The sequence below is a fragment of the Cucurbita pepo genome, chromosome LG01, assembly GCF_002806865.2.
Source record: "Cucurbita pepo subsp. pepo cultivar mu-cu-16 chromosome LG01, ASM280686v2, whole genome shotgun sequence".
Taxonomy (NCBI): Eukaryota; Viridiplantae; Streptophyta; class Magnoliopsida; order Cucurbitales; family Cucurbitaceae; genus Cucurbita; species Cucurbita pepo.
Genome location: NC_036638.1, coordinates 1,823,418 through 1,848,706, shown reverse-complemented (window position 1 = coordinate 1,848,706; position 25,289 = coordinate 1,823,418). Strand labels below are relative to the sequence as shown.

The following is a 25,289-nucleotide window of genomic DNA, read 5'->3' as shown; positions in this document are numbered from 1 at the left end:
TTTTTTTTTTTTTTTTTTTTTTTTTTTTTTTTTTTTTTTTTTTTTTTTTTTTTTTTTTTTTTTTTTTTTTTTTTGTTTATGAGATGAAATTTGCTCGTTTTTGCGTATAAATAGGCCTTCGGTTTCCATTAATGTAATAGCACGTGGTGATATTACCATTTTCTCCTTTTGTGAAATTACGTTTTTGCCCTTATCTTAAATTTTCGTCTAATTTTCCGAGCAATTTCGGCCGTTGGATTCCTATGAAGCAAGAGCCGCGACTCTTTTGACCAATGAAATTCGCCACGTGTCCGGAAATATATTGATTTTTGTGGAGACTCTTGTACCTGATTATGGCTTATTTTCATTTTCCATTTTGAGATTTATTTTATTTTATTTTATTTTATTCGCATTTTAATGTTCTAAATAATACTTTTGTAAAATAAAAGTTAATATAAACTATTTTTTATATATAAGTCAACAATTAATTAATACAATGATCCATTTAAAATTTTATAAAAAATATAATACTATATTTTAATATTTGAAATTAGTTAGGTTAAAGTATGATTAAAATTATATTTTAACTAATTTTTAATTTAATTTTTTCCATTTTTTAAATTTTTTTTGGTTACGTCAAAATTCGACTTTCTATATTGAAATTAGGATATTTATGTCAAATATATTTAAATTCATTATTCTTTTTTTCCAATATTTTATCTTATCTTTATTTTATTTTCTTATTTATTCCTCTATTTGGATATTGCTAATTATATCCTAAAAATCTAACGTAATCCAATTTTAAATCTCACCTTTTTTATTTTATTTATTTTATTTAAAATAAAAAGAAGTAATATTAATCCAAAGCAAGTCGTGGACGTTGAGTGTCCCTAACCATGGCTCATTTTGGCTCAGTTTGGTTCAGTTGACTCGGTTAGCTCGACTAATTTGAACAGTCTAAATTTCATTTATGATTGAATTAACGCTATATTAGTATAGCTTCTATTTGGACGGTTAATAATATTTAACATTATGTAAGACCGATTTTAGGATTGCTAAGTTGTGTTAGCTTCCTGAATGGACATTAAGCTCGGTTATCATTATTATTTTTTTATTATTATTAAATACGCTCCTATTTAACTTTTTAAATATTTAATTATAAATAAATCTATAACTATATGATTATACAATATTTAATTATAAATTTGTAAATATTCATAGTTAATCAACTCAAATACAAATTAAGTAACTTATGGAGTTTCAATTTTTAAAATTAAATTCAACGACTAAAAATAGACTAAATCTAAATAATAATTACTGGACAATATATTAATGGGTGACCTAAAAGTCTGACTATAGTGTTCTTGACCAATCTGTAATCTAAGACTAAACATACATAAGACTACATACATAAGACTGTATTTCATTGGTTCTTTTATCTGTTCGAGACAGATTTAAATTTTAAGTTTCTTCAAACACGGTTGTAAAACGGTTGTAAAATTAATGTAAAATTGCATATTTGGATGCATTGAATTAATTTTTTTTTTAGAAAAATGTATTTACAGTTCATATTACCAAAATTACATACTAAATCTCCTATCAAACCTGACAATTATAGATATTGAAACACTTAACTCAGTTTTGGGAAATAAATTAACTGTGTTACTAAATGAAGATAACAGTTACGAAAAAAAAATGACCATTATTCATCGATAATCGAGTTCAAATTTTTTATTACCACATATTTTATAAATTTTAATTACGTTAGTACTTAAAAATACATTAAAGAAATATTTAATATGAAAATTTCACCGTTTGAAGTCAAGACACTGTTAAACACTACAAAATATGGAAACAGACGAAAAAAACAAAAGATAGGATTAAGGAAAGAGATCCCAAGAAAGAACACAGAAGAAGGAAGTATCTAAGACACCGGTCATTTAGCACCGACAACGATTGGACAAGTTTCATTGGATAATATTTAAGATAGTCTATGGAGGACACGAACACATAAATTCTGTACACGACGCATATTAGTACTAACATGATAGATCCTGTCAAGCTCGATTGACCATTAAGAGATCTAACGAGAAGAACGACCCCAACATGAAACACCTCTCGATATAGTTCGAGTATAATATACAATTTTATTAGGATCTTGAGATTTTTAACCACGAATGAACACACCAAATGACTCATTATTTATTTGGAGTTAACTAAAAAAAAAAAAAAAAAAAAATAATAATTATGGGATATTTTTTAATTTGAAGAGAAAATTGGGGTAATTTTGGGAAAAATGAAAATTACGAGGGTCCTTTTGCAATTAAAGGAAAACGAAAGAACTTCCAGGCTCCAAAGGGCAAAGGTTACCTTGCTGGTGCTGCGACTGTGAGTGTCAGTTCGATCCATTTTTCGTTGTAATCACCGTTCTATATCTTATCGATCTCTCTCTCTCTCTGCTTGAACCGACATAGGAGCAACATCGAGAACTCTGAGCTACTGTAGGTAAGATTTTACTATTAATGGAACCAGGTTCGATGTTAATTTCGCTAAATTTCACTTGTTCTACTTATTTCTGCATTTCCATTTCTATCTTCAGCTTAATTTTCTGTCTGTAGTTTCATTTTGTTGCTAAAGCGCCTTTGGCCTCAGAGTTCGAGTTTGTTAAAGTGTGGAGAACTTGGTTTTGCTCGTTTTGTAAAATTGGAGCTCCTACACTCTAATTGTTTAAGCTTCTCCTATTTTCATATTGAATGATTTTTTTTTTTTTTTTTTTTTTTTTNGAAGTTGAGCAAACTTCGATTCGTCTCCTGCATAGCCTTAGGAAGTTCGTATCTCTTTATCTGAGCTCAAATTTATGGCAATGAGTTGCGAAACAGCTATGGGGGTTCTTGTGTTGTTAATGTGTAGTGGTATTTTGAATTAGTGTTGAGGCTCTATCTTTCTTCGTTTCAAATGTTGCAGTGTTCTGTTGCCGATGCGTAAAGGGGATGTGTTGGGGGCGTCAAGCCTTGTAAGTCTAGAGTTGCCATGAGATTGTAATTGAAATTGCTGGAGAAGAATGCCTGGCATACCTCTCGTGACTCGTGAAACTTCGTACGTGCTATTTATTTCCATCAGTCTTTTTAACCCCGAGCTCTCTAATGAAACGTAATAGAAGTAAGATTTGTTTGTAGCTTTGATTTTTCTGGAAGGATCATATCATCTGAGAAATATTTTGACTTTCGAGATTTAAATGAGCTGTAAGAGTTGGTAACTTCTTATGGCCGGATGTAGCATGTAACTTCGTAGTTCGTTGCTGGTACAATCACCAACACATATGGAAAAACTATTGTGAGAAGTTCTTGTGTCAGGGAGGGTCGTGATTGTGGTAGAAGAACTTCAGTGCTTAAGTTCATATGCCTCAAGAGAGAATTTTAAATTTTCCTCCATGATTTCTGATTGTCTACCTTTTTATGTGGTTGTTCTTGTTCTTGTTCTTTCGTCTTTTAACTTTGCTGTTGTTGCATATTAGTAATCTTTAGTTGCTCTCCCAGCTGTTCCAGAAACGCAGATCAGATGTGCCGTGTAGAATCTCGTGTTCATCTATCTGAAGAAGAGGAAATTGCTGCAGAAGAGAGCCTCTCACTTTACTGCAAGCCAGTTGAACTCTATAACATTCTTCAACGGCGTGCTATTAGAAATGTAATACATTTTAGCTTGTTTTTCTCTCTCTCCAAATTGGAGATAATACATGATATATAATGAGGCAAGACTCGTAAGAACAACTTGAGATTGATATGGAAAGTTTTGAAAGGTCGTTGATCGAAAGTAAAATGCAATTGTCGTATTTGTGTTGTTTGGCCCATATTATACTAATCTTTCTTTTTTGTTCATTGTAGCCATTGTTTCTTCAAAGATGTTTAAGTTACAAAATAGAGACAGAACACAGGAGAAGGTAATTGGTTTTGTTTTGGATTCTCTTCAAAATTTCTCTATATCAACTATCAGAAGAATTTGGTTTCATATCAGAATGGTTAAGCTAGTATCATTTGGTTCCTCTGGACATCATTTTCACCATTTTCACGTTCAGTGATTTTTTTTTTTTTTGGTTAAGAAAATAGACATTTCATTAATATGTGAAAATTATAATATAGAGTTCAAAAAAGGTGTTGAACCGTCAATCAATGCTTTTTCAAGTGCACATGCACATTGAGGCATAATTGCCCTTTGAAGTGCAGGCAGGTGATGGCACACCCCCCTCCCCCCCCCCCCCCANAAGACACGTGCCATAATTAGGCAAGTACACTGCATGTCAAAAGAATTGGTGTACCAAAGATAAATTTTAGATTCAGATAAATTAAAGAAACAAGGAGTTTTAAGGATTTGCTTAAGTTTGAGTCTTAGTGAGGGGAGACGATCTTCAAAGTGAGGTGAGAGAAAACTTCAAAAAAAGAAGTCCAAGTGTTTTCGACCTTTTTATACGATTAGTTAAATTTGTGTAGTTAATGGTATCAGTTTATTTTTGAGAAGAAAACTTCATTGAGGAACCTTGTTTAAATTCCTTTTGGTATGAATTCATTCTTGCTCCTCTCGTTAGATAGTTGTGCTTGCTTTCTCTTTGAACCTCTATGCCTCCATTCTTGGTAGTTATCTTCTGTCAATTACGTTCTTTCTCTTTCTTCAATGGCGGTGGTTTCCATTGTTGGATTTTGAATCTTGATTTTAATATCTACTATTTATTAGTTTTGGTCTTCAATCTGTAGGATCCAGATGACAATTTCAATTTCTAGGACTTCGGGTGGGGGTGGGCAGGCACATAATCTGTTTCCTGTGTATGTCATCTTGGGAAGATTAGTCTCGGACATTGCAGTTGCTGAGGTAAGAAGGCCTGTTGTAGTTTTCAGCTCTGTTCGTTCATTGAATGAATATTGATTATTAGGTGGTTTTCTGCATTTTAAACACTCTTTTAAGCCCTTCTTGTTCATCCTACTGCTTGTTACATTTTATGATATCTAATTATAAGTTTTCTTCATTCCTTTTTTAAACCATTAGTTCTCTGGTGTATATCGCTTCAATCGAGCTTGCCTCTTAACTGGCATCAACAGAGGGGAATGCAGTTCTCAAGTTGTAGCTAATTTCATCCTCCCTGAAATTAACAAGCTAGCTGTGGAGGCAAAATCTGGGTCACTTGCTATATTATTTGTTAGCCACAGTAGGTGTTCATGTTTAACTTTTACTGATGGCCAAATTTGTTCAAGGAACTACGTTATATTTGGTCTATATGCGTGTCTTTCAGTTGGATCCACAAATACTTTGTCCGGAGTAGATTCAGTTGATGGGTCTCTATACATGGCATCTGTTCCTGGTATGCCTTTTCCTCCATTGAGTTGCTTCTATTATGGATTCTTCTGTCTAATATGATTCCACATCCTTATTTGATTTAGCGTGTCAAAATATAACCAATTTTTTGTTGGTAGAGCTAATTTTTTACTTCTTATTGGGCTCAAACTTTGAATTAATTTGGCATTGAGTTATATCAAGAAGAGGTCAAAAAAAAAAAAAAAAAAAAAAAGNCTTGCCATGAGGGATACTTCAGAACCTTGTTGATTTTGTATTTTTTTGAGGGCTATTATTTTTTTGATAAGAACCTTTTGAACCCATAAAATATAGGGAGTAAAATCTTAGCCCTGGGTTAAGGAAGTAGCATGCAGGGAAGCTAACCCTTGGTTGTAAGATTATTTGGATAACCTACCCTAATATGGGAACATAAAAGCAATATATTCCCATTTCCCAGAAAACAAGGAACTATCTCTCTGCTTCCTGGAAAGTTCTGTTGTTTCTTTCCAATTTAAAAGTCCAATGAAAATCTCTAATAAAATTGCGTTTCTTTGGATGTAGCAGTTGCAGGTTATTGCTTGTGGGGCAAGATACCTCTGGAATCACTTTACATTTCGTGGCAGAATTCTTCAAATTTTGGTCTTGGACAGAGGGCAGAGATAATGTCAACTGTTGATATGCGCTCTTGTGTCCTTAAGGTTTGATCAAATGCTTCTGTTTTCCTCTAGAAACTATACTGATGTCATTTCACTAGTAGCTGCTTATTTATGTTCACCTGGTGATAACTCTCAATCTCTTATCACCATCTCGCCAGGTTATTAGTTTATATTTTATTTCTTGCAGACAAGTTGCTTGGATGGAGAGAAGTGTCTGGGATTTCAAATTCCATATAATTCCGATTCTATGGTCTGTTTTGACAATCAGTTTTAGTTTATTCTACTTGTGTATTGAGTAACATTTTCCTCTGTCAGTGCTTCACTTATCTTTGTCTTTCTTTTTCTCCATATCTTTCTTAATTTTTGGGTCTCAAAAGCATACAGCACAGCAAGTACAAGTCACAATTTCTGCAGAGGAGTTTGGCGCTAGGGATAAATCTCCATACGATTCATACACGTACAGTGTAATACCTTCCTCATCACTATCTCATATGATTCGGTAGTATTCTCTCTCTGTTTTCGTTATTTATTTTTATATGTAAACATGATTGTAGTTTAGTTGTTATAAAGATTACCTTTATTAGGGAACTTTAGTAATAAATTTTATGGCTTCTTGCTAATAGGTGAAGGATTCCATTTTTGGATAACCCTGGGGAGATTTTTGTTTTTGTTTCTTCCTTTTGAAGTTCTCCTTTCTCCACGTTGATTTTAGAACTCAAGGATATAATTGTACAACCACGCTGATTTTATTACTTGTGGCATTTTTTTTAAAAAAAAATTGTGCCAATTGCAGAGAGTTTTTGTATATCTCTTGGGTGCTTTTTTTAGGATTTTTCCATTTGTATATTTTATTATTTCAAAGTAAACTTGATTCTTATAAGAAAGAGAAATCTCCAAATTTATTGCTTCTTTGACCATTCTTCCTTGGTTTGAGAAAGTGTTAGGAATTAAATCAGATCATCTTAAGGTTCAATTTGAGCATATGGTGCTTCTAAAAGTGTCAGGTTCTTGGCTTTTAAAGAGAGGCATCCGAAGGGGGTATCACAACTATCATAATCTGAGTTCGCATTCTTGGCTACTTACTTTGGGAATTCACCTTGGTTTTAGATAAGCCTTATCTCTGAAAAGGTGCGCTAGAAACCAATGTAGTTGTAGTTTCTATCAAAAAAAAAAAAAAAAAAAAAAAAAAAAANGAAAAGTATTTACAGCAGTTGTATATAAGACAAATAAATCAAAGTCATCTGGTGACCCCATTGGACTTAAACTCAGATTTAGAATTCCAATCAGGTTCAGGGAGCCTAATCAAATTAGGATTTCAAAATACCAAAGATGCCTAATACAAACTCCTAAACAAACTAAAAGTTTAACTGGGAGTAAAACATTACCCATAAACGAACTAAAAGTTTTATTGGGAATGCTGAAAAGTTTCTTCCAAGTTCATTTGTTCCTTTGTTGCTACTTTTCTGCATACTGTAGGATCCTCTGCAACATCTAAGGAATTTACCTATGGATTTAGTTGAGAGTTGAATCTACTGACCTCTATAATAATCTGTCTCCGGAAATCAATTAAATCATAGATGCTATCATAATAGTCAAGTCGCTGGACAAAATTTGTAGTTACTGTATTTCTATATATAAAAAACAATTTATTTGCTTCTGATCAAAGCAAAATTCAAAATGGCTATATGTATATGGAAGAACGTATGATTACATTTATTTGTAAAAAAAATCATTTATTTGCTCCTGATCAAAGCATAATTCAAAATGGTTATATGTTTAAGGAAGAATGTATGCGTTACATTGTTCTCTTGTTCTATATGTTGCAGGTTGAGGGCAGGAAATGTTATTTTCAATTATAGGTACTACAACAATAGATTGCAAAAAACTGAAGGTGTTGTATTTCTCCTGCTTCCAATCGTCTCTTTTTTTTTTCTTTCAATTATCAGGTTTTTACTGAGTTGGCCTAATCAAGATGGAAATCTTTGTTTAATTTTTCAGTTGCATTGAGTGTTGTGTTCTTTTCTGGGCGGGGTGAGATGGGGTTTATATTCTCTAAGAACTTTCTTTTATCACTCATCGTGTCGACGTGATATTGTTCAACTTCTTTTTGTGATTTCCTTCCATTAATACAAGACTTACGTTTCTTCTTTGAAGAAATTTTAGCCCATTCAAATATGTCATTATGTCCTTTTCATGTTCACCTTTAAAATTTTATGCTATTTCCCATGAAAATAATTACTCTTCCTTCCCTTCCTTGTTAGGAAATAATTTCTTTCCTTCCTGTCACCGCTTGATTTCTTTCTATCCTCTGTTTATGCTGCACGCTTTGAGTTACTGATGTATTCATGTTGAGTTCTTACTTGCAGTAACTGAAGACTTCTCCTGTCCATTTTGCTTGATTAAATGTGCCAGCTTTAAGGTAATTTTCCTCGATTCATTTCTTGCTCTGAATATGAGGAACTATGTTAGTAGCTGTAAAAGATTTTAAAACATATTCTATTTCTTGTACAGGGCTTGAGATGTCACTTGTTATCATTACATGATCTCTTCAACTTTGAATTTTGGGTCAGTATTTTTTTCTGAGGTTCAAATTGTTTTCTTAATTATCTATCTGTGGTTGAGTAAACATTGATTTGATCGAGTTTTGGTAGGTAACTGAGGAGTATCAAGCTGTAAATGTTTCCACGAAGGCTGATGTTTGGCGGTCTGAGGTAGGAACATTTTCACATGGATTTTTATGGTATTTCTGTTACTACCATGATATCTCAATTCTTTAATATAATAAACGTTAATTCTTCCAGGATTTTCTCTGCTTCTTCATATACTTAATTGGGAAGTCTATATTTATTATCCTTGTTTTGAGATAATTTGGGAAGTTCTATCATATGGTGCAAGAATGTGTCTGTTGTCTCAAGTAAAAACTCCCATCTTTTAGTGGCTGGTACATCAACTGATTCTCACCATTGAAAAGTCTGTTTCCTCATTAAAAAAAAAAATGGTACATTAACTGGATATAATGGTAAATACACCTGTTCTATTCTACTGTTTTATACATGGGCACTGTTTCAGGATAAAAAATAATTTACTAAGTGAAAAAGGTGCTTGTGTATTTAGACAAGCTCTAGTTATTTGCGTCTTGTCGTGACAATGACATGAGTTGGTTTTCTATCAGATCATCGCAGATGGCATTGATCCAAAGCAGCAGACATTCTTCTTCCGGTAAGTCGTGCACTCAGAAATTTCAGATTTCATTCTTAGTTATGCTTCTTAACTCCTTGATGTTAATGGGAAACTTCTACCCTTTACTATACTTTTTCAGCTCTAGGCATCTCAGACGCAAAAAAGTTAAGAACGTAGTTCAAAGTGGAAAGCACATACATCCTTTTGTTGTAGAGTCTGAATATTCGGACAAGGCGGATGGTATGTGCTTGTTCATTCTTTGTTCTTCTTCATGATGTGTGGGCTTGTAATTTTTAGGAGCTATTGTAGTCATTTTTGCAAATTTGGATTGAGCATGATTAGTACCAATTGAGGTTGATTTTTATAACCCATTCGGCTTGTATATGACTTTGCCAACTTCCTCCCTCGAACCCTTCGAACTTTGATATGGTAGATTTTTGTTGGGATCACACCATTATGAACCAGAGAAGAGACTTTCTATGATGAAGTACATAATTCTCTTTACTTCCCATGAGTTGGTTAGGCCCCTTTGCTCTTTTAATCCTGCCACCCTAAGTGTCTCCTCATAAAATGATTACTCATCATTGTTTGAAACTTTCTTTGAGATCCGTTTCCAAATAATACCCTCTTGACAATTATTTGTCTAGTAAGAAATATTATTGTGTTGCTTAGATGTCAATATTATTGAAAAAGGGATTTGGAGTGAGTTTTTTGCTTGGCCGTCTCTCGCACTTGATTTTATATATTCCTTCTTGTACAGATATCATTATTGAGCAACCACCTTCTTGTTTCAGATGCTCAATCTAGCCAAGGTGAAAAAGCTCTAATATCAGGTGAGAATGTCTCCACTGAATGTTAGCATCATTGTCTTAAAGTTTCTAGATTATGTTACATATAGTATTGATATTGCAGGTATTTTAAGTATACTCTGCATTCATTCAATGATCCTGACTGTTTCAATCAATATCAGGGCACAATGTTGCGCCAACTATGCTTCAATTTGCCAAGACAAGAAAATTGTCGATCGAACGTGCAGACCCAAGACAGTATGTTTTACATGTCCCTTTCCATCACTGCAGATATTTTGTCTTTATGCCAATCCTCCTAAGATTCATTTTGAATCATGTTGGGTTTCTATTGTGATGAAAGCATTAAAGACAACTAGTCACTTCAGATGTTGCACTTAAGTTGAAGTCTTGATTAACCTCTCTTTTACGTTGAATGGCTTGGATTCAACGAGGAGGTCTTGGTGAGGTTAAACTGAGCTTAGACTTTTAAGATGGCTTGAAATTTACTTATCATATTTTAGATTGCTTTTGGCTTGACGTTTACGTTATTATTGTCAAATCACTCATCTCTGACATCAATTTTCTATTTCCACTGAGAGTATTGTCATCCCTTGAAGTTTTGGATGATCAGAATTTATTGAATTTCTGTTTATTACAACTACTTGTTTAATTGGCTTCTTTCGTACGGATGTTTTTCTGTAGCTAGAAGATATGAACTTTAACCTGATTTTTATCTCCGTTTCCTCTGTCTTTTAGCTGTAACCTCTTGAGGAAGAGACAGTTCTTTCATTCCCATAGAGCTCAGGTGAGTTCCTATGTTATCTTATTTTCTATTGGTAAAATTTTCATGGTGCATAATAGACTTGTGCAGTTATTTGTTATATAAGCAATGAAGTTATTTTGTATTTTTTATAAGTTGTTATTTTTTGTTTTTCTGATAATAGATATTGCCTAAAAAGAAGGAAAAAGAAAAATTAAGTAGGAATTAGGCTGTATGTTTCACAAAATCCTATATATTTAAAGAATCCCCATTTCTTTACTTTTTCAGAACTATAGACTTATCTTGGATAAGAGCTAGACAGATGGATGATTATTTGAGGGGGTTTGGTGGTGCTTTCTTCAAGGGAAGTATTGTTGGGAGTGAGATCATAAGTCCCACATTAGTTAGATATGAGGAATCTCATGAGTGTATAAATGAGAGAATATTTTCATTATTATGAAGCCTTCTAGATGAACATTGAGGTCCATTGTCCCTCTCAAATAACTTCCTTTAATATTCAAGGCCCCTAAAAGCACGAAAAAATTGTGTACTCTTTGTTATTTACTTTAACTACTTGCATGTCATATTACAGATTTTAGACATTAGACAACCAGTTCTCTTGATTGTTATAACTGCAAAATCTTATAATTTTGATCTAGAACTACATACTATCTGGACGGTTTAGTTTGGTAAATTTGGGCTCGCAACAGTTAGGTAAACTTTCAATCTTAAGTATGTCATGTGTCAGATGGCATTCATGCTGAGGCAGTTACTATAAGGACTTGGCACCTCATCCATAGAAGAAACGTGTTGCTATATTCGTTCTGAATTTTTCTTTCTTTTATATCCTTTTTATGGTTATATTATTGATACATCTGACTTTTGTTCGTTTAATTTTTTTTTTATTTTTTATCTTTGATGTTGTACTTGAAGCCGATGGCATTGGAACAAGTGTTATCCGATCGAGATAGTGAAGATGAAGTGGATGATGATGTCGCAGATCTTGAGGATAGGAGGGTAAGGTTTGAAGTTTTGATAACACCTGATAGCTAATAGGGGCTTGTAGCCTTGAAATGATGTGATCATCTCCATTAGTCTTCTTCTAGTTTTGTTTTGCTCGATGGTAGTGACCTCATTTGTGTTATCATCAGCGTCCAATTACACATGTTGTGGGTGGAATGATACAAGTGCCATACATTGCTGGGGTTCTTTAAGAGTTTATATGGGATGTCCTTTATGCAGCATTTTTATGTTTCTTCATCTGGGTACTCAAGATTCAGTGGACATGTTAAAATAAACTCGAGAATAGTTGTCCATACGATAGGGAGGGCATTGTAGAGGGTGGGTGAGGGCGGGTGGTAGTGCAAGGTTGACATTCTGATCTTATTTAGTTCCTTGAGTTCTTGTTTTCAGGTCCGTTGGTAGGATCATTTGTTGTGTCCGGCTTGATATTGGAAGTTAAATCTGATATGATTTTCACAAATTCCTACCTTTGCTTTCTTCCTCATTCTGTCTAGAGGCTAGAAAGGTTTTTGATTCCATATCCTAGTCATTGGCATGTGACAAACGCTAATGGATTTTGCATCGATGTAGATGCTCGATGATTTTGTTGATGTAACCAAGGACGAGAAGCAAATGATGCATATGTGGAATTCATTTGTCAGGAAGCAACGGTAACTAACGAACACTTTTCTTGGCTTGTACTGTTAGCATGTTTTTACATTAAGAAAAAAAAGGTCCAAATCCACATTAAATTCCGAAAGAAGACCGACACGCAACATAGTTCTGCATGTTTTTGTACGTATATATAGGAGTGATGGTGGATGAATACCATTGATTGATGGCTAATATTCTAACATTGTTATCTGAAGACAACGTTGTTATCTGTTCTTAGGGTACTTGCAGATGGCCATATCCCTTGGGCTTGTGAGGCGTTTTCACAATTACATGGACCAAACCTTGTCAAAACTCCAGCTCTTCTATGGTAGTTTCTCTTCTCTTAATGTTGTTGTGAAGCACATGCTCTTCGTCTTCTTTTTCGTTTTTTATTACAAAAATCCTGCAAGATCATGAATACCAATTACAAAAAGTTAAATGTATCTGGAGATGTTATAGAACTGCCATTTTTTTTCCTGTCCTTTTACTCAAGGAGAATTTAGTAGATTGTATTTTTACATCAGCTAGCATGAAAGTCTCAGTTGAAATCAAACTAAATTATAACAACAAATCATGTGAATGCCATAACATATTCTCTATTGTATGAAATGGAATAATTTGAATTCTTCAAATCCTGTTTTCACGTAGATTCCATACAGACAAACCCGAATACGTCTGGTCGTATGTGTTTATGTTTGAACATACTTTTTTGGGCCTGGCAGGTGCTGGAGATTGTTTATGATTAAGTTGTGGAACCATGGTCTACTTGATGCAAACTCCATGAACAGTTGTAACATTATTCTTGAAAGAATACATAGTGAAGCTTCCGATTCTAAAAGCTGAGAGGAATCAAATTTATTCGTTTCCATTCTGAAAGTCAAGATTTTTGGCGAAGGAGGTAAAAGATTTCTCTAATTTGTTCACTGCATTTATCTTATAAGTACTCTACATTGACTGCTTCCCCCCCTTTATCTATATAATTGTTTCTCTTTGATATAATGTTGAAGTACTGTAGAATTTTGATTTGGGAACTCCCAAAGAAAGGAATTGAAATACAAAAATTTGATTTAATGAAACCCAAGTTTGGGTGCATTTGTCTGTCTTGGTAGCTTGAGATTTACCACCTGTAACCTATCATGGAACAAATCTAAGAAATCCCATTGTTGTTTATATGGAAGAGTTGCCTCTTATGTTAGGGAGATGATACCGACCGAACTCGAAAAAATTAACCAAACTGATCCTACTGGCTTGGCTTGATTCGGCCTGGGTGACCAACTGATATAAACGTTGATTGCTCGGTTTCACAAAACTTAATACTATAGGTACTTCATGAAGAATGGTTATGGTTGGATTCGATTGGTTTCGTTCGGTCCAAGACTTGTATTATGAAAAAGCAATTCTTCTTTGGTATGTTGAACATTTTTTTAAAAATTATTATCATCTTTTTGTTATCGATGGTGATTAAACAGAGATATAGATGAAGAACTAGATGAAAATACTGGCGAACTGTAGGGATAAAATATGTTTCAACCTGATGCGACCCGAGCCGCCACATTGGGGGCAGTCTCCCACCCATGTGCGGAGCAGTTCTGGCTGGCGTTTCGACGGCGCCGTTGGCGGTCGAGAGTGGGTGGCTGCGGTGCGGGTCGCGCATATGCTGCCATTGCTTCTATAAGGATTCGAGGTCCTTCAAAGGCTGGCTCCCCGACTGATATGTTGTTCGTCATTACTCCAATTACTCAGGTTCGCTAATTATTTTTAAATAGTTTTTAATTTCCAGCTCGATAATTCGGGTTTGAATATTATTTTTAAAATTTTATTTTAGTGCTTTTCTTTAAAAAAGAAAAAATAAATAAATAATATGAATATTTGTTTACATATTATTATTATTTATTATTTTAAATGTGAATGATTTTATTATTACCAAAAGAAATTAGATGTCAATTTTATAATAAAATATTTGAGTTTGGGTATTATATTTTGGAGAATAAAAAAATAATCCTCTTATTAAAAAATTAGAAATAAAATATAATTTTTAATACAAGTTTTTTTGTATCTTTTTTTTCAAGCTACTATAAATTACAAAACCTACTAATTGTATTTTTGGACTCCCTCAAGTTATTTCCATAAAAATAGATTTTAAATTAGTTCAAAATTTTAACGTCTTTTCCATTTATTAAGATCAATACGATTCTGGAGCCGACAATTGCCTGTTCGCGAATCCCTCGGCAATGGTCGATGAGACCGACACCGATCTCAAGCTCCCAATGCTACCCCGGAGGCAACAATTGGCAGTTCGCGAAGCCCTCGGGTGTGATCGATGAGACCGAGCTCGAGCTCCCAATGCTTCGTTTAGAACTCGAATTTTAGTCGAATTCTAGAGGTCCCGAGACCTCGGGACTTTCTTTCTCGACAAGGATCTGGTACCTCCAACTACCAAACTCCGAACTACTTTTATGGTATCTCCAACTCCAACTTGGACTCGGACACCTCCATATCTCAATCCGACCTCCTTCGGAATATCTTCATGTGTACAACCAGTAGAAACATATACGACCTTAAAACCATGAATCTTTACAATGATAGGATATCGTCCACCTATAAGTTCTGGTAGCGTACGGGATAGTGTTCCTTACTTGCAAAGGATTTTTTTGTAGCTCTTAATAAACGAAGAAGCATCAAAAGAGAGGGAGTTTAGGAGGAAGTTTAAAGCTTTATACTGACATGAACAAAGAACAGAGACACGAAAAGGGCACACACAACAAAGAGGGAACACAACACAGAGCCATTAAATTAAAATTGGCGAACATGTTTGTTTGTTTCAGGTAAGAGGACGCGCTGTACTTAAGATGTCTGCGGGCCGGAGGTCTGTTGCTGTCCGAATTGCTCGGCTCGGTCCTTCATCTCTCGAGCTTTGGTCGCCAGCTTGTGTCGGGCTAGATCTATTTGGTCCGCTCCTGGTGGGTGTTTTCCTGTCACGTACCTGTGTGTTCCAAAGTTACTACACCAATAATGTGCCTCAAAAACTATACAACATTTCAATCTAATTATCCCATATCTATAAATTAAAATATTTGTATACCGTCTCTGTGTGCTTTCCCTCTCAGGCTTTCCCTCTCAGGCTTACCCTCAAGATTTTTTTAAATGGCTTACCCTCAAGATTTTTTTAAATGGAATTACCCTATGAGATTTTTTAACACGGGTCTCTCCCTCCCACATCTTATAAGGGTGTTCCCCATCCGACGTGAAATCTCACTATTCACCCCTTCGGGACTAGGTCCTCGCTGACACTCTTGGATCCCCTCCAAATCCACCCCGTCAAAGATCCAGCGTCCTTACTGGCACATGCCTCTATGTCCACCCGTCAACATCCAGGTCTTCACTGGCACATGCCTCATGTCCACCCCTCTCGGGCTCAACCTCCAAGATGACACATAGCCCAGTGTCCGGCTCTGATACCGTTTGTAACGGCATAGGCTAGTGGGCCGATATTATCCTCTTTAGGCTTACCCTCAAGATTTTTGGGGAGGAGCCACCGCTAGTGGATCTCTCTTTGGGCTTTTACTTTCGAGCTTACCCTCAAGATTTTCTACAACACATCGGCTAAGGAAAGTTTTCCATATCTCGTACTCTTCCTCAACCGATGTGAAATCTCACAATATTAATAACTACGATGATTCTAAAATACCTGTAGATCCAGGAAAAGACAGTAATGCCAGCGACCCCGAACCCACCGGAGGCCAAGAAGCCCAGAACGAGAAGCGACACGGTGATCACGGCCGGGACAAGAACCGGGCTGAAAATGACAAGCAACGGCGTCGCAATGGTTAGAGCAATGACAGTCCCAGCAAGGATCAGGCCGGAGAGGACAAGCAGGGAGCCACCGGCTGTGGCAGCGGTGGCGGCCTTGACCACCTGGTAGCGCGGCTGAGAACCGTGCTGCCCCGGTTGGTGGGACTGAATTTCGGCCATCGGAACACAGAATTAAAACACCAAAACCCTTCAAATTTAACACCCAAAAAGGAAAAACATCAAATCCTTGAGACATTTGTGAGAGAAAGTGGTGTAATATAGAGAGAATTCAAGGGTGGCGAAGTAGCACGTGTTAAAGACCTCTTTGGCACGTGTCGAGAAGGTCCTTGTGCATGGTTTGCATGTAACGCAAGTGCCTTGTTTGGGGACACCTCAAAACATATCCTTTCTTTGGAATTAGGGTTTTGATTGGATTGTTATGATATTGCTATGTTAATCCAATAAGGATATTTATATTCCTTATAATCAACCATCTCGATAGGAGCGAAGCCGCTTTACCGAGTAAAAAAAGTGACCGTAGCTCGAGCGTTATTTCAAGGGCTAACGAGTTACCATGCCACGATAAGCCTATACGAACCGAACAAGCACCTACGTTTTCCTATTTCTTTTCATTGAACCCTTTTCAGCCTTACCCATTCTCGAGATATTCTAACTCTAGCATTCGTTAGCAGAAGTAGAGCGTAAGATCCCACGTTAGTTGGAGAAGAGAACGAAACATTCATTATAAAAACCTATTCCCAGTAGACGTAACCTCGAGAGAAAGTAAAAAAAAGACAATATCTGCTAGCGGTGGGCTTTTTCTCTTACATAGGATGATTGTTCGAGTAGGTTTTATCTACTTGACTCGATCTTTTCGTTTGTAAATCATTATTTCTTTGTCTGTGTTATATTCAATTAACGAGATCTACATACTTTTTCAAGATAAATATTTGTTTTGGTCGAAAGTTCATCATTGGCCAACTCTTAAACACGAGCACATGTATCACGTTATGTACTATATATACATTATCATATGTTAATACAACATCTCGACACGGGTTGTTGATGTCATTTCGACCTAAAAATCTTCGACAACCGACATAGCAACAATTCTAGCTTTGAGATAGAAAACATCATTTTGCAAATGATGAGGTTGAAGGTCGTTTCGAGACAAGAACTCATGAAAGCCATGACCATAGGCTGTGTTATCAAACCAATACTCATCTGCAAATAATGCAATGCTTCACATAAGATTCCAACACAAAATACTTTATTTTCATAATAAAACTCAAAGAAAAATAACTTACTTGATTGATCCACATATTTTTTAGCTCCAAAGTTATAAACACTTAGAAAGAATTTGGCATAGATTTTCTTCCCGGTCGGAACGGTTTCCGAGCTGTCCAACTTCAAGTAAAGAGAGATATGTGACGTCTTTCCCGACGAAAGACCGTTCGGGTATATCATCAATCGCCTGAAGCAATGAGTCAAACGAAAAATGAGTCTTTCGTAAGTCTCGTTTGATAACGATTTTGTTATTTTTTTGAACGTTACGTACCATTTTCTTCCTTTGACGGTGAAGGGTTCGGAGAGATAGAATTCATTAGTTTTGTTTGAAAATGAAGAAATGGACCAAAAAAAGGATCCAAGTTGAGGCTCTTTAAAAATGGTTAAACTTTCTCCTTTGTTTGAGGCTTTAAGTACAGAAACTTCAACTCCAAATGTGCAGCCATTATCCACAAGGAAGCCATTGGAGGCTTGATTGAAAGCATTATGAGCAAGAAATTTGGTGAACCCATGTTCACTTTTCATTTTAGAATACTTCCTCATTTTCCCATCTGCAAAATCATTATCGATATTCGTTTTGTAAGTCTCGATCATGTTAACTAAAGTCATGTTCGATAACTATTAGAGTAGTTTAATGAATAAAATTTGAATGAGATATAGGAATCACGACTCTCCACAATAGTATGATATTATCCACTTCGAGCATAAGCTTTTATCGTTTTACTTTGGGCTTTCCCAAAAGACCTCATACGAGATGTATTCCTTACTTATAAACCCATGACTATATCCTTAACGTAGCTATGTCAATAGAATCCTCAAATGTCGAGCCTCGATTAAAGGGAGACTGTTTGAGGGCTCCATAGGCCTCAGAGGAGGCTCTATAGTGTACTTTGTTGTTCGAGGGGAGAAAATTTTGGGAGAGAGTCCCACATTGACTAATTTAGGGAATGAGAATACATCTCTATTGGACGAGGCCTTTTAGGAAAGTTCAAAGCACACCCACGAGAGCTTATACTCAAAGTGAACAATATCATACCATTGTGGAGATTCCTAACAGATATATCGATACCTTGGACGGTTAGATAGTTGTCTTTGATTCGATCGTATACAAAGAACCTGAAAATAACCTTCACTTCCCAGCCAAGAGGAAGATTATCCTTAGAAATTATAGCCAAGTAGAGAGAGATATGATCTTCAACTTCGTCGTCTCCATTTGGATACAAAATCAATTTCCTAAGCCAACCCATGTAAGATATAGAGAGATTAATTAAAACCCTAATCATAGTTTATGATATTAATCAAGTTTAAATTCAAATCTAAGCATTTCAAACCAGTTGTAGCCATCAACTGCAAAGTTTCCAGATTCACATTTCTTCATCCCTATTTCTGAAAGTGTTGAGTATGAATTAATTTGGAATGTATAATTAGCTGGTGGCTCAACCCTTCTTGTTCTTGTAATTTCTGTATTAACAAAAACATTATACGTTACATTATGATCTATAAAGCGTAGATACACGGTTCCATCCAAAACTAACAGTAAGGATATTTTTCAAAAAAATGGATAAAGTACGAAATTGGTAGGTATTTGGGATACGTACCAGGTTGTTGTTCACGTTTGATAGGATCATCGTACGACATATTGTCAACCATTATGGTTATGTGTGAATGTTGGATGGTTTTAGGTTGTTGTTTGGAGGTGTTATAAAGAGAGAATTTATGTTCTTTGTCTGCACAATGTGAGAGAACCGAACAAGAAAGGAAGATTCAAAGATGGAAGTGGTAATCAAAGACATGATGATTCTGTTGTTTTTTTTTTTTTTTTGTTTTCCATGAAAAAAGGAGAAGCTTTTTGGAAGCCTTTTCTTGCACTCTACCTGTTGAGGAATGTAATGAATCTAATACAAGAATAAGTGCAAGATATCATGGGAAATTATTTAGGGTTTCCAAATTTATTATTCTTTAATTTTTGTTTTGAAAAATTAAAAACACTTTTCTCTAGATGTGTTTTAAAATCGTGAGGCCGATGACGATACGTAATGAGTTAAAATGGACAATATCTGCTAGTGGTGGGCTTGGATTATTACAAATGGTATCAGAACTAGACATAAGACGGTGTGTCAATGAGGATGTTGGACCCATGAGTGGATTGTGAGATCTCATATCCGTTGAAGATGGGAAGGAAGTATTCTTTATGAATGTGTGGAAACTTCTTCCGAACAGACGTGTTTTAAAATTGTGAGACTGATTTTCTTAAGAAGAGGCTCTTTGGACAAGCCTCGCGAAATCAAACTGCTTCGGTTCACGGTTTGTTCTTGAAATTTGATTATTAAACCATATGCTTTTACTCATTTCACATTGTTTTTTCATTTTACAGTCAATTAAACTTTATAGTTGACTTAATATTTGCATGCGAAAAAGTCAACAAAACATGTTGAATTTGTAATAGTTGACTTTTTTATATTCACCTAATTCTAATAATCTTAGTAAATTTACTTTAAGTTATTTATAAAATATTGAAAATTTAATTAATAGTGTGGTTTTTGTACGTAATGGGTCGGGTCGTTTGGTTCATAGGTTTATTATTTTAAAAATGGATAATTAAAATTTTATTTTATATATATATATATATATATATATATATATATATATAATTATTTTATGCATTTAATAAAATTTCTCTATTTTAGAATTAAATTGCATATCTTCTTCCACCTAACCAACTCTACCATATTAAATTTTAGGTGAAAGGACAGAACTATTAAGAGTTGACCAGTATAATTAAATGATGAAATTAAGAGACAAGAGCTTTTTTATTATTATTATTATTATTATTATTTATATAAAATAAAATAAAAAAAAAGATTCTCTCTCATCGTGTCTTTTCAGAACTTATTAAAAATAATTTAATTTAATATTTTTTTAAAAAGAATTTAATCTATAATTATTAATATATCAATAATTTCCTTTAATATAATAAAATATTTGGATATTTTTATAAAGAAAATGATTTTATTAAATTATTATATATTATTACGATATTTATTGTCGGCTATTCAATGAGTTAAAACTCGACCCACGTGTTATAGCATGCACACTATTAACAAATTAGATGATAATTAATTATTAATAAAATTGGGATATTATCTTAAAACCCTTTTTCTCTCTATTTTTTTTATTTAAAAAGTATATCTTATTTTTAAATATTTTTTAAAAAATAAATATTAAAATTCCCGTTTTTTTTTTTTTTTTTTTTTAAATTAATAAAAATATATTATCTTGAAATATTAGTAAAAAAAATAGCAAATGCCATTAAGACGCCGTCGTTTTTGGCCTCTCCCCTCTCGACTCCATCCACCTGCCGGACTTTTCCTCCGCCGTCAGAACTGAGCTCTATCCGACGAACGCGCCGCCTCTATTGGGTGTTCGGGAGCGGAGGTGCCCATGAGGGAAGTACGCGACGGAGATTCGGGACCCGGCAACTAGTGGTGCACGTGTGTGGCTCGGCATCTACGATACGCCTGAGGATGCGGCTTTGGCTTCGAGCTGCCTTCAGAATGCGCGGCTCTAAGGCTCTTCTTAACTTCCCTAGCCGCATTGTCTCCGGAGATCCGCCGCCGATCAGTGTCTCGGCGCGCCGAGGGGAACATGATGTGGTTGTTCCTTCTCATGCTTTGTCTAACACGGCTCGGCTAAGAGGAGAAAAGTGGCGGCTAGTTAAAACTCGACCCACGTGTTATAGCAAGCTTATGATATTGTCGAATCTAGAAACAATTATTTTTCATATAGAATGAAAATATATTAAATTAATTTAATATTTTTTTTTCATTAACTTAGTACAATAAAAATAATTATAATAATAAATCCATTTGCCCAAGATCATGTGGTCGATCACGAATAGGAAGACCGACACGAGAGAGATGATGAGCGTTTGAGAGATACTGAGAGCCTGGCATGTGCTGAGGGTGAGTAACGAGAAGAAAAGCTAAGAAGTGAAATCAATTAACTCGAGACTGTATGCAGCCTAAATAGACAATTTTAAATTTTTTCTTCTAGATTCTTATACGGGCATAGAGTCAAATATGGCTTGAAAAAGTTTTTGAATAATTAAACTGAATATAAGATTAAAACCAATTAAAAGTCTTAAATCAATAAATGATGATATGAAACTAAAGGAATCGAACCCATCGAACGAAATTGCAAATATTAATGGAATAAAGGAAGAAAGTTCTTAGAGAGCTCGTTAATGGCTACCAATAAGAAGCTTCTCATGGTACACTAAATACCAAATGTATGAATCTCCAACTTTATTTATGATGGTCCTAAATGGTGGGTAATGCTGACCTTTTCACTCATTCTAACTTTGATAATTTAGCTTCTTTTTAAAAAAAAATATATATATATATATATATATATATATTATAATTTGATCGGATCACTAACCTACGATTTAAAGAGTTTAAATTGATACGATTATTAATTTAAATTCAGGTTCGATCAAGGTACTACTACAGGCCAAACTGTTGAAGGGATCACAAGACAACTCGAGGCGAAAGGAAACTTTTATGAAAGTTTTAACAATTTATGGATTAGTTATAGCATTAACACGTTTAATTTTGAATCTTTTTGTTTAATCGTAAAAAAAATGACGTTTTTTTTTTCTTTCTTTTTTTCAGATTATATAATTATGATATCTTTCAATGTTCAATGTTTTTGTGCATTTCACATCACTCTCATAGCCAACGCCAAATTACCTCAAAAGGATAAGACACCGGAGTTTCTATTCACCACTAATCCTTTTCCTTTTCCAATGGTATCGTTTTTATATATAATAAACGATACTTGTCCATCAATGACAATTCAATTGACGATCATATAAATGATTCATAGTATATATCAAATCTTTTCATCTTAATTATATTTGTTATAAGGAATTTCTTAATTCATGCCATCCTCAAATTTATACACAAAAGTTAGTACTAAATTAAAACAAAAATATTTTAAAGTGGACCAAAAAGATAAAAAATGAAAAAAAAAAAAAAAAATATATATATATATATATATAATTTAAAAAATTAGTTATGTCTTGCAAATTTGGGGTTTTAGATATTATTCTTTTTGACTTGTTACATATGATACCAAAGTCAACTACTAGGAGATGTACCAGTAAGGATGTTGGAACTCGAAAGGGAGTGGATTATGAGATCCCATTTTGATTGGAGGGGGAACAAAACATTTCTTATAGAGGTGTGGAAGTCTCTCCCTAACATACGCGTTTTAATATCGTGAGACTGATGGAGATACAGGACAAAACGGACAATAGCTATTACCGGTGAGCTTGAGCTGTTGCAATAGAGATCCCAACTTGACCTCTATTGTTAGGTTGTGAGTTGGGTCGGTTTTAAAATTTTTACTTGTAGAGAATGTATGTCAAATTAATCACTAAAATTTCATAAAACTTAGATATCAAATATCCACAAATCCGAATTATAGAGACATTTAAACACCGTTCGACATAGGTTTTTTGGATCGGGACTTTGTTATCTGTTTGTCTAATCGTTGAATGATGATTAAGACTGGGTATTGCCCCAAATGCAATGGACCTGAACTGAAGTGGTAAAGTTTGTAGAACATTGCTAGATTTGTGGCTGCGGCCACCTTCCCATCTTCTTTCCCTTTTCTTTTCAACAAACAATATAAACAAAATAGAAAGATTTGAATTCAAACTCAATTCAATTCCGCTTGAATTGATGTATCTTCTTTTAAATAATCATTTGCAACCATCTTTAATCACTCAACAAAATTACAAAATTCTCCCTCCCGAATCTTTCTAACGTTATCCATGGCTAATACATAACTTTTAACGATGACTTTTAAGAGAGTAGAAAATTCCTAAAGTTTGGTTCCAAAATGTAATTTAATGTAATGACCCAAGGTCACCGCTACCAGATATTGTCCTCTTTGGGTTTTCCTTCAGGACTTTAAAACGTGTCTGCTACGGAGGGTTTCCACACCCTTTTAAAGGGTACTTCATTCTCCTCCCCACCAATATGAGATATCACAATCCAACCCCTTCAATGCCTAGTGTTCTCGTTGGCACTTATTCCTTTCTTCAATCGATGTGGGACCCCCACCAAATCCACCTCCTTCGGGGCCCAGCATCTTTACTGGCACACCGCCTCGTGTCTACCCCCATTCGGGGAACAGCCTCCTCGCTGGCACATCGCCCGGTGTCTGGCTCTGATACTATTTGTAACAACCCAAGCCCACCGCTCTAGAAGATATTGTTCTCTTTAGGCTTTTCCTTTCAGATTTCTTCCAAGGCTGGGGTGTTTGGTTTCCTCATTGAGAGAGGTTTTCAAATGGGCTGGGAGAGGTTTCCACACCCTTTTAAAGGATGGGGTGTTTGGTTCTCCCCACCAACTAACGTGCATATCATAACCTTTTTTTTATTTAGTGTTTTAGCAGCCATTATAATTAGGTTAACTTTGGTACCTAATAAATAGAATCATCAATAATCTACATAATTAATGAATGATGTTGGGGTGTTGATAGAGATAAATCATGGGTATCACTTATCAATCACTTTCTTTCTTTTTCTTTTATTATTATTTTTTTCTCTTTTTTCCATATAGAAAATATCAGTTACATTTTTTATTTGGAGATAAAATGTTTTATTTCCAAAATTATTTTTCAAAATATTTGTTCCAAGTGGATTGGATTAGAAATCCAACATTTATCACTAGTAGCATTAATGCTTTCAGAATACAGCTGAAATTGGAAAGTTTCACTGTTTATATATATATATATAGATTGCTTTCTCCTCTTCATCTTCAGAAGTCTCTTTAAAGCTCAAACTTTTCTGATTTCAAATCCTTAATAATCCTTAATTTCTCTCTGAAAATGGCATCCTTAGAAGAATTCTTCAACATTGAATTCATTACCCAATTTCTTTTGGGAGATTCCTTAGATCATCAAACCCATTTCGAAACAGATTCCTCCTTTCTCCACCCCATCAAATTGGAGGATTTCTTCTTCGATTCTCAAATTACGCCGCCGCTGCCGCCGCCGGTCCCAGCGGAAGGGTCCGACAACGAGACGAAGTCCAGCGAAGTTGTCCACCCGTCGTTACCGAAGCCCGACATGTCGGGTCAAGTCTGTCATGTCAAGGCGGAAGATGCCGTGGCAGGGACCACCGGCGAGAAGGTGAAGAAGCATTTCCGGGGAGTGCGGCGGCGGCCATGGGGTAAATTTGCAGCGGAGATCCGTGACCCGAACCGGAAAGGGAGCCGGGTTTGGTTGGGGACTTATGACAGTGATGTAGACGCGGCGAAGGCTTACGATTGTGCGGCGTTTAGGCTGAGAGGGAGAAAAGCGATTCTGAATTTTCCATTGGAGGCCGGAGAACCGGACCCGCCGGCGGTGGCGAACTCGAAGAGGGGGAGGCAGAAATGGACGAATGTGAGGAAGGGATTAATGGCAATGAATGAGAAGTGAATGCTGATGAGTAGAAATTAATCAAAACAAGTTAAAACAACTATCTTTATGATTGAGTTTAATTAAGTGTAATATTTAATTTGCCAGCTATTTTAATGTAAATATAGATATAGAGTTCTTACTCTTATTCCATGGTCTAATTTATGACCAAAATAAGGAAAAATAAAAGAACTTACACAAAGTTCATTCTAATTCTAGACTTTAGAAGTATTAAATGTTAGTATTTAGCTCATTTGATAAGAGATCAAATCATCTCACATACTGATTGTTTTTTTAGTTAAAATTATCAAAATAGTTAATAGATTTTTAGCATATTTATCATTTTTATAAAATTTAGAGTCGGTATTTAATAAGATAATAAACTTTTAAATTTGTATC

The 25,289-nt window shown here is 34.9% G+C and overlaps 5 protein-coding genes across 9 annotated transcripts; 3 read left to right on the top strand and 2 right to left on the bottom strand.

Annotated features, from left to right (window-relative positions):
- The first annotated feature begins 2,323 nt into the window (after positions 1-2,323).
- On the top strand, positions 2,324-13,430 carry LOC111794721 (polycomb group protein EMBRYONIC FLOWER 2-like). Of its 5 annotated transcripts, XM_023676848.1 has the most exons (24): positions 2,325-2,484; positions 2,767-2,806; positions 2,944-3,075; positions 3,516-3,663; positions 3,861-3,916; positions 4,725-4,839; positions 5,014-5,173; positions 5,258-5,326; positions 5,860-5,996; positions 6,142-6,204; positions 6,332-6,453; positions 7,781-7,845; positions 8,321-8,373; positions 8,466-8,519; positions 8,606-8,665; positions 9,127-9,173; positions 9,274-9,374; positions 9,929-9,967; positions 10,105-10,180; positions 10,679-10,727; positions 11,616-11,699; positions 12,276-12,355; positions 12,577-12,666; positions 13,061-13,430. In XM_023676848.1, exons 3-24 carry the CDS (start codon positions 3,041-3,043, stop codon positions 13,179-13,181), a joined length of 1,824 nt encoding a protein of 607 aa, XP_023532616.1. In that variant the 5' UTR covers positions 2,325-2,484; positions 2,767-2,806; positions 2,944-3,040; the 3' UTR covers positions 13,182-13,430. The 5 variants fall into 5 exon arrangements, with proteins under 5 accessions (XP_023532642.1, XP_023532625.1, XP_023532616.1 ...); XM_023676874.1 differs by lacking the exon at positions 2,767-2,806 and having other exon boundaries at positions 2,324-2,484; positions 3,525-3,663; XM_023676857.1 differs by lacking the exon at positions 2,767-2,806 and having other exon boundaries at positions 2,324-2,484; positions 9,929-9,959; positions 10,097-10,180.
- Positions 13,431-13,528: 98 nt separating this feature from the next.
- On the top strand, positions 13,529-15,111 carry LOC111794758. The gene is made up of 2 exons (XM_023676897.1): positions 13,529-14,081; positions 14,520-15,111. The coding sequence occupies exons 1-2, from the start codon at positions 13,860-13,862 to the stop codon at positions 14,706-14,708; spliced, it is 411 nt and encodes a 136-aa protein (XP_023532665.1). The 5' UTR covers positions 13,529-13,859; the 3' UTR covers positions 14,709-15,111.
- LOC111794750 (oleosin 1-like) lies at positions 15,032-16,394 on the bottom strand. The gene is made up of 2 exons (XM_023676886.1): positions 16,027-16,394; positions 15,032-15,321 (listed from the first exon to the last, which is right to left on the bottom strand). Exons 1-2 carry the CDS (start codon positions 16,308-16,310, stop codon positions 15,183-15,185), a joined length of 423 nt encoding a protein of 140 aa, XP_023532654.1. The 5' UTR covers positions 16,311-16,394; the 3' UTR covers positions 15,032-15,182.
- A 651-nt stretch (positions 16,395-17,045) lies between these two features.
- On the bottom strand, positions 17,046-19,094 carry LOC111791762 (speckle-type POZ protein-like A). Its single transcript, XM_023673236.1, has 6 exons — positions 19,016-19,094; positions 18,749-18,878; positions 18,487-18,650; positions 17,689-17,968; positions 17,438-17,604; positions 17,046-17,354 (listed from the first exon to the last, which is right to left on the bottom strand). The coding sequence occupies exons 1-6, from the start codon at positions 19,065-19,067 to the stop codon at positions 17,209-17,211; spliced, it is 939 nt and encodes a 312-aa protein (XP_023529004.1). The 5' UTR covers positions 19,068-19,094; the 3' UTR covers positions 17,046-17,208.
- A 5,060-nt stretch (positions 19,095-24,154) lies between these two features.
- LOC111808806 (ethylene-responsive transcription factor ERF106-like) lies at positions 24,155-25,051 on the top strand. The gene has a single exon (XM_023694999.1). The coding sequence runs from the start codon at positions 24,318-24,320 to the stop codon at positions 24,909-24,911; it is 594 nt and encodes a 197-aa protein (XP_023550767.1). The 5' UTR covers positions 24,155-24,317; the 3' UTR covers positions 24,912-25,051.
- The last annotated feature ends 238 nt before the right edge of the window (positions 25,052-25,289 follow it).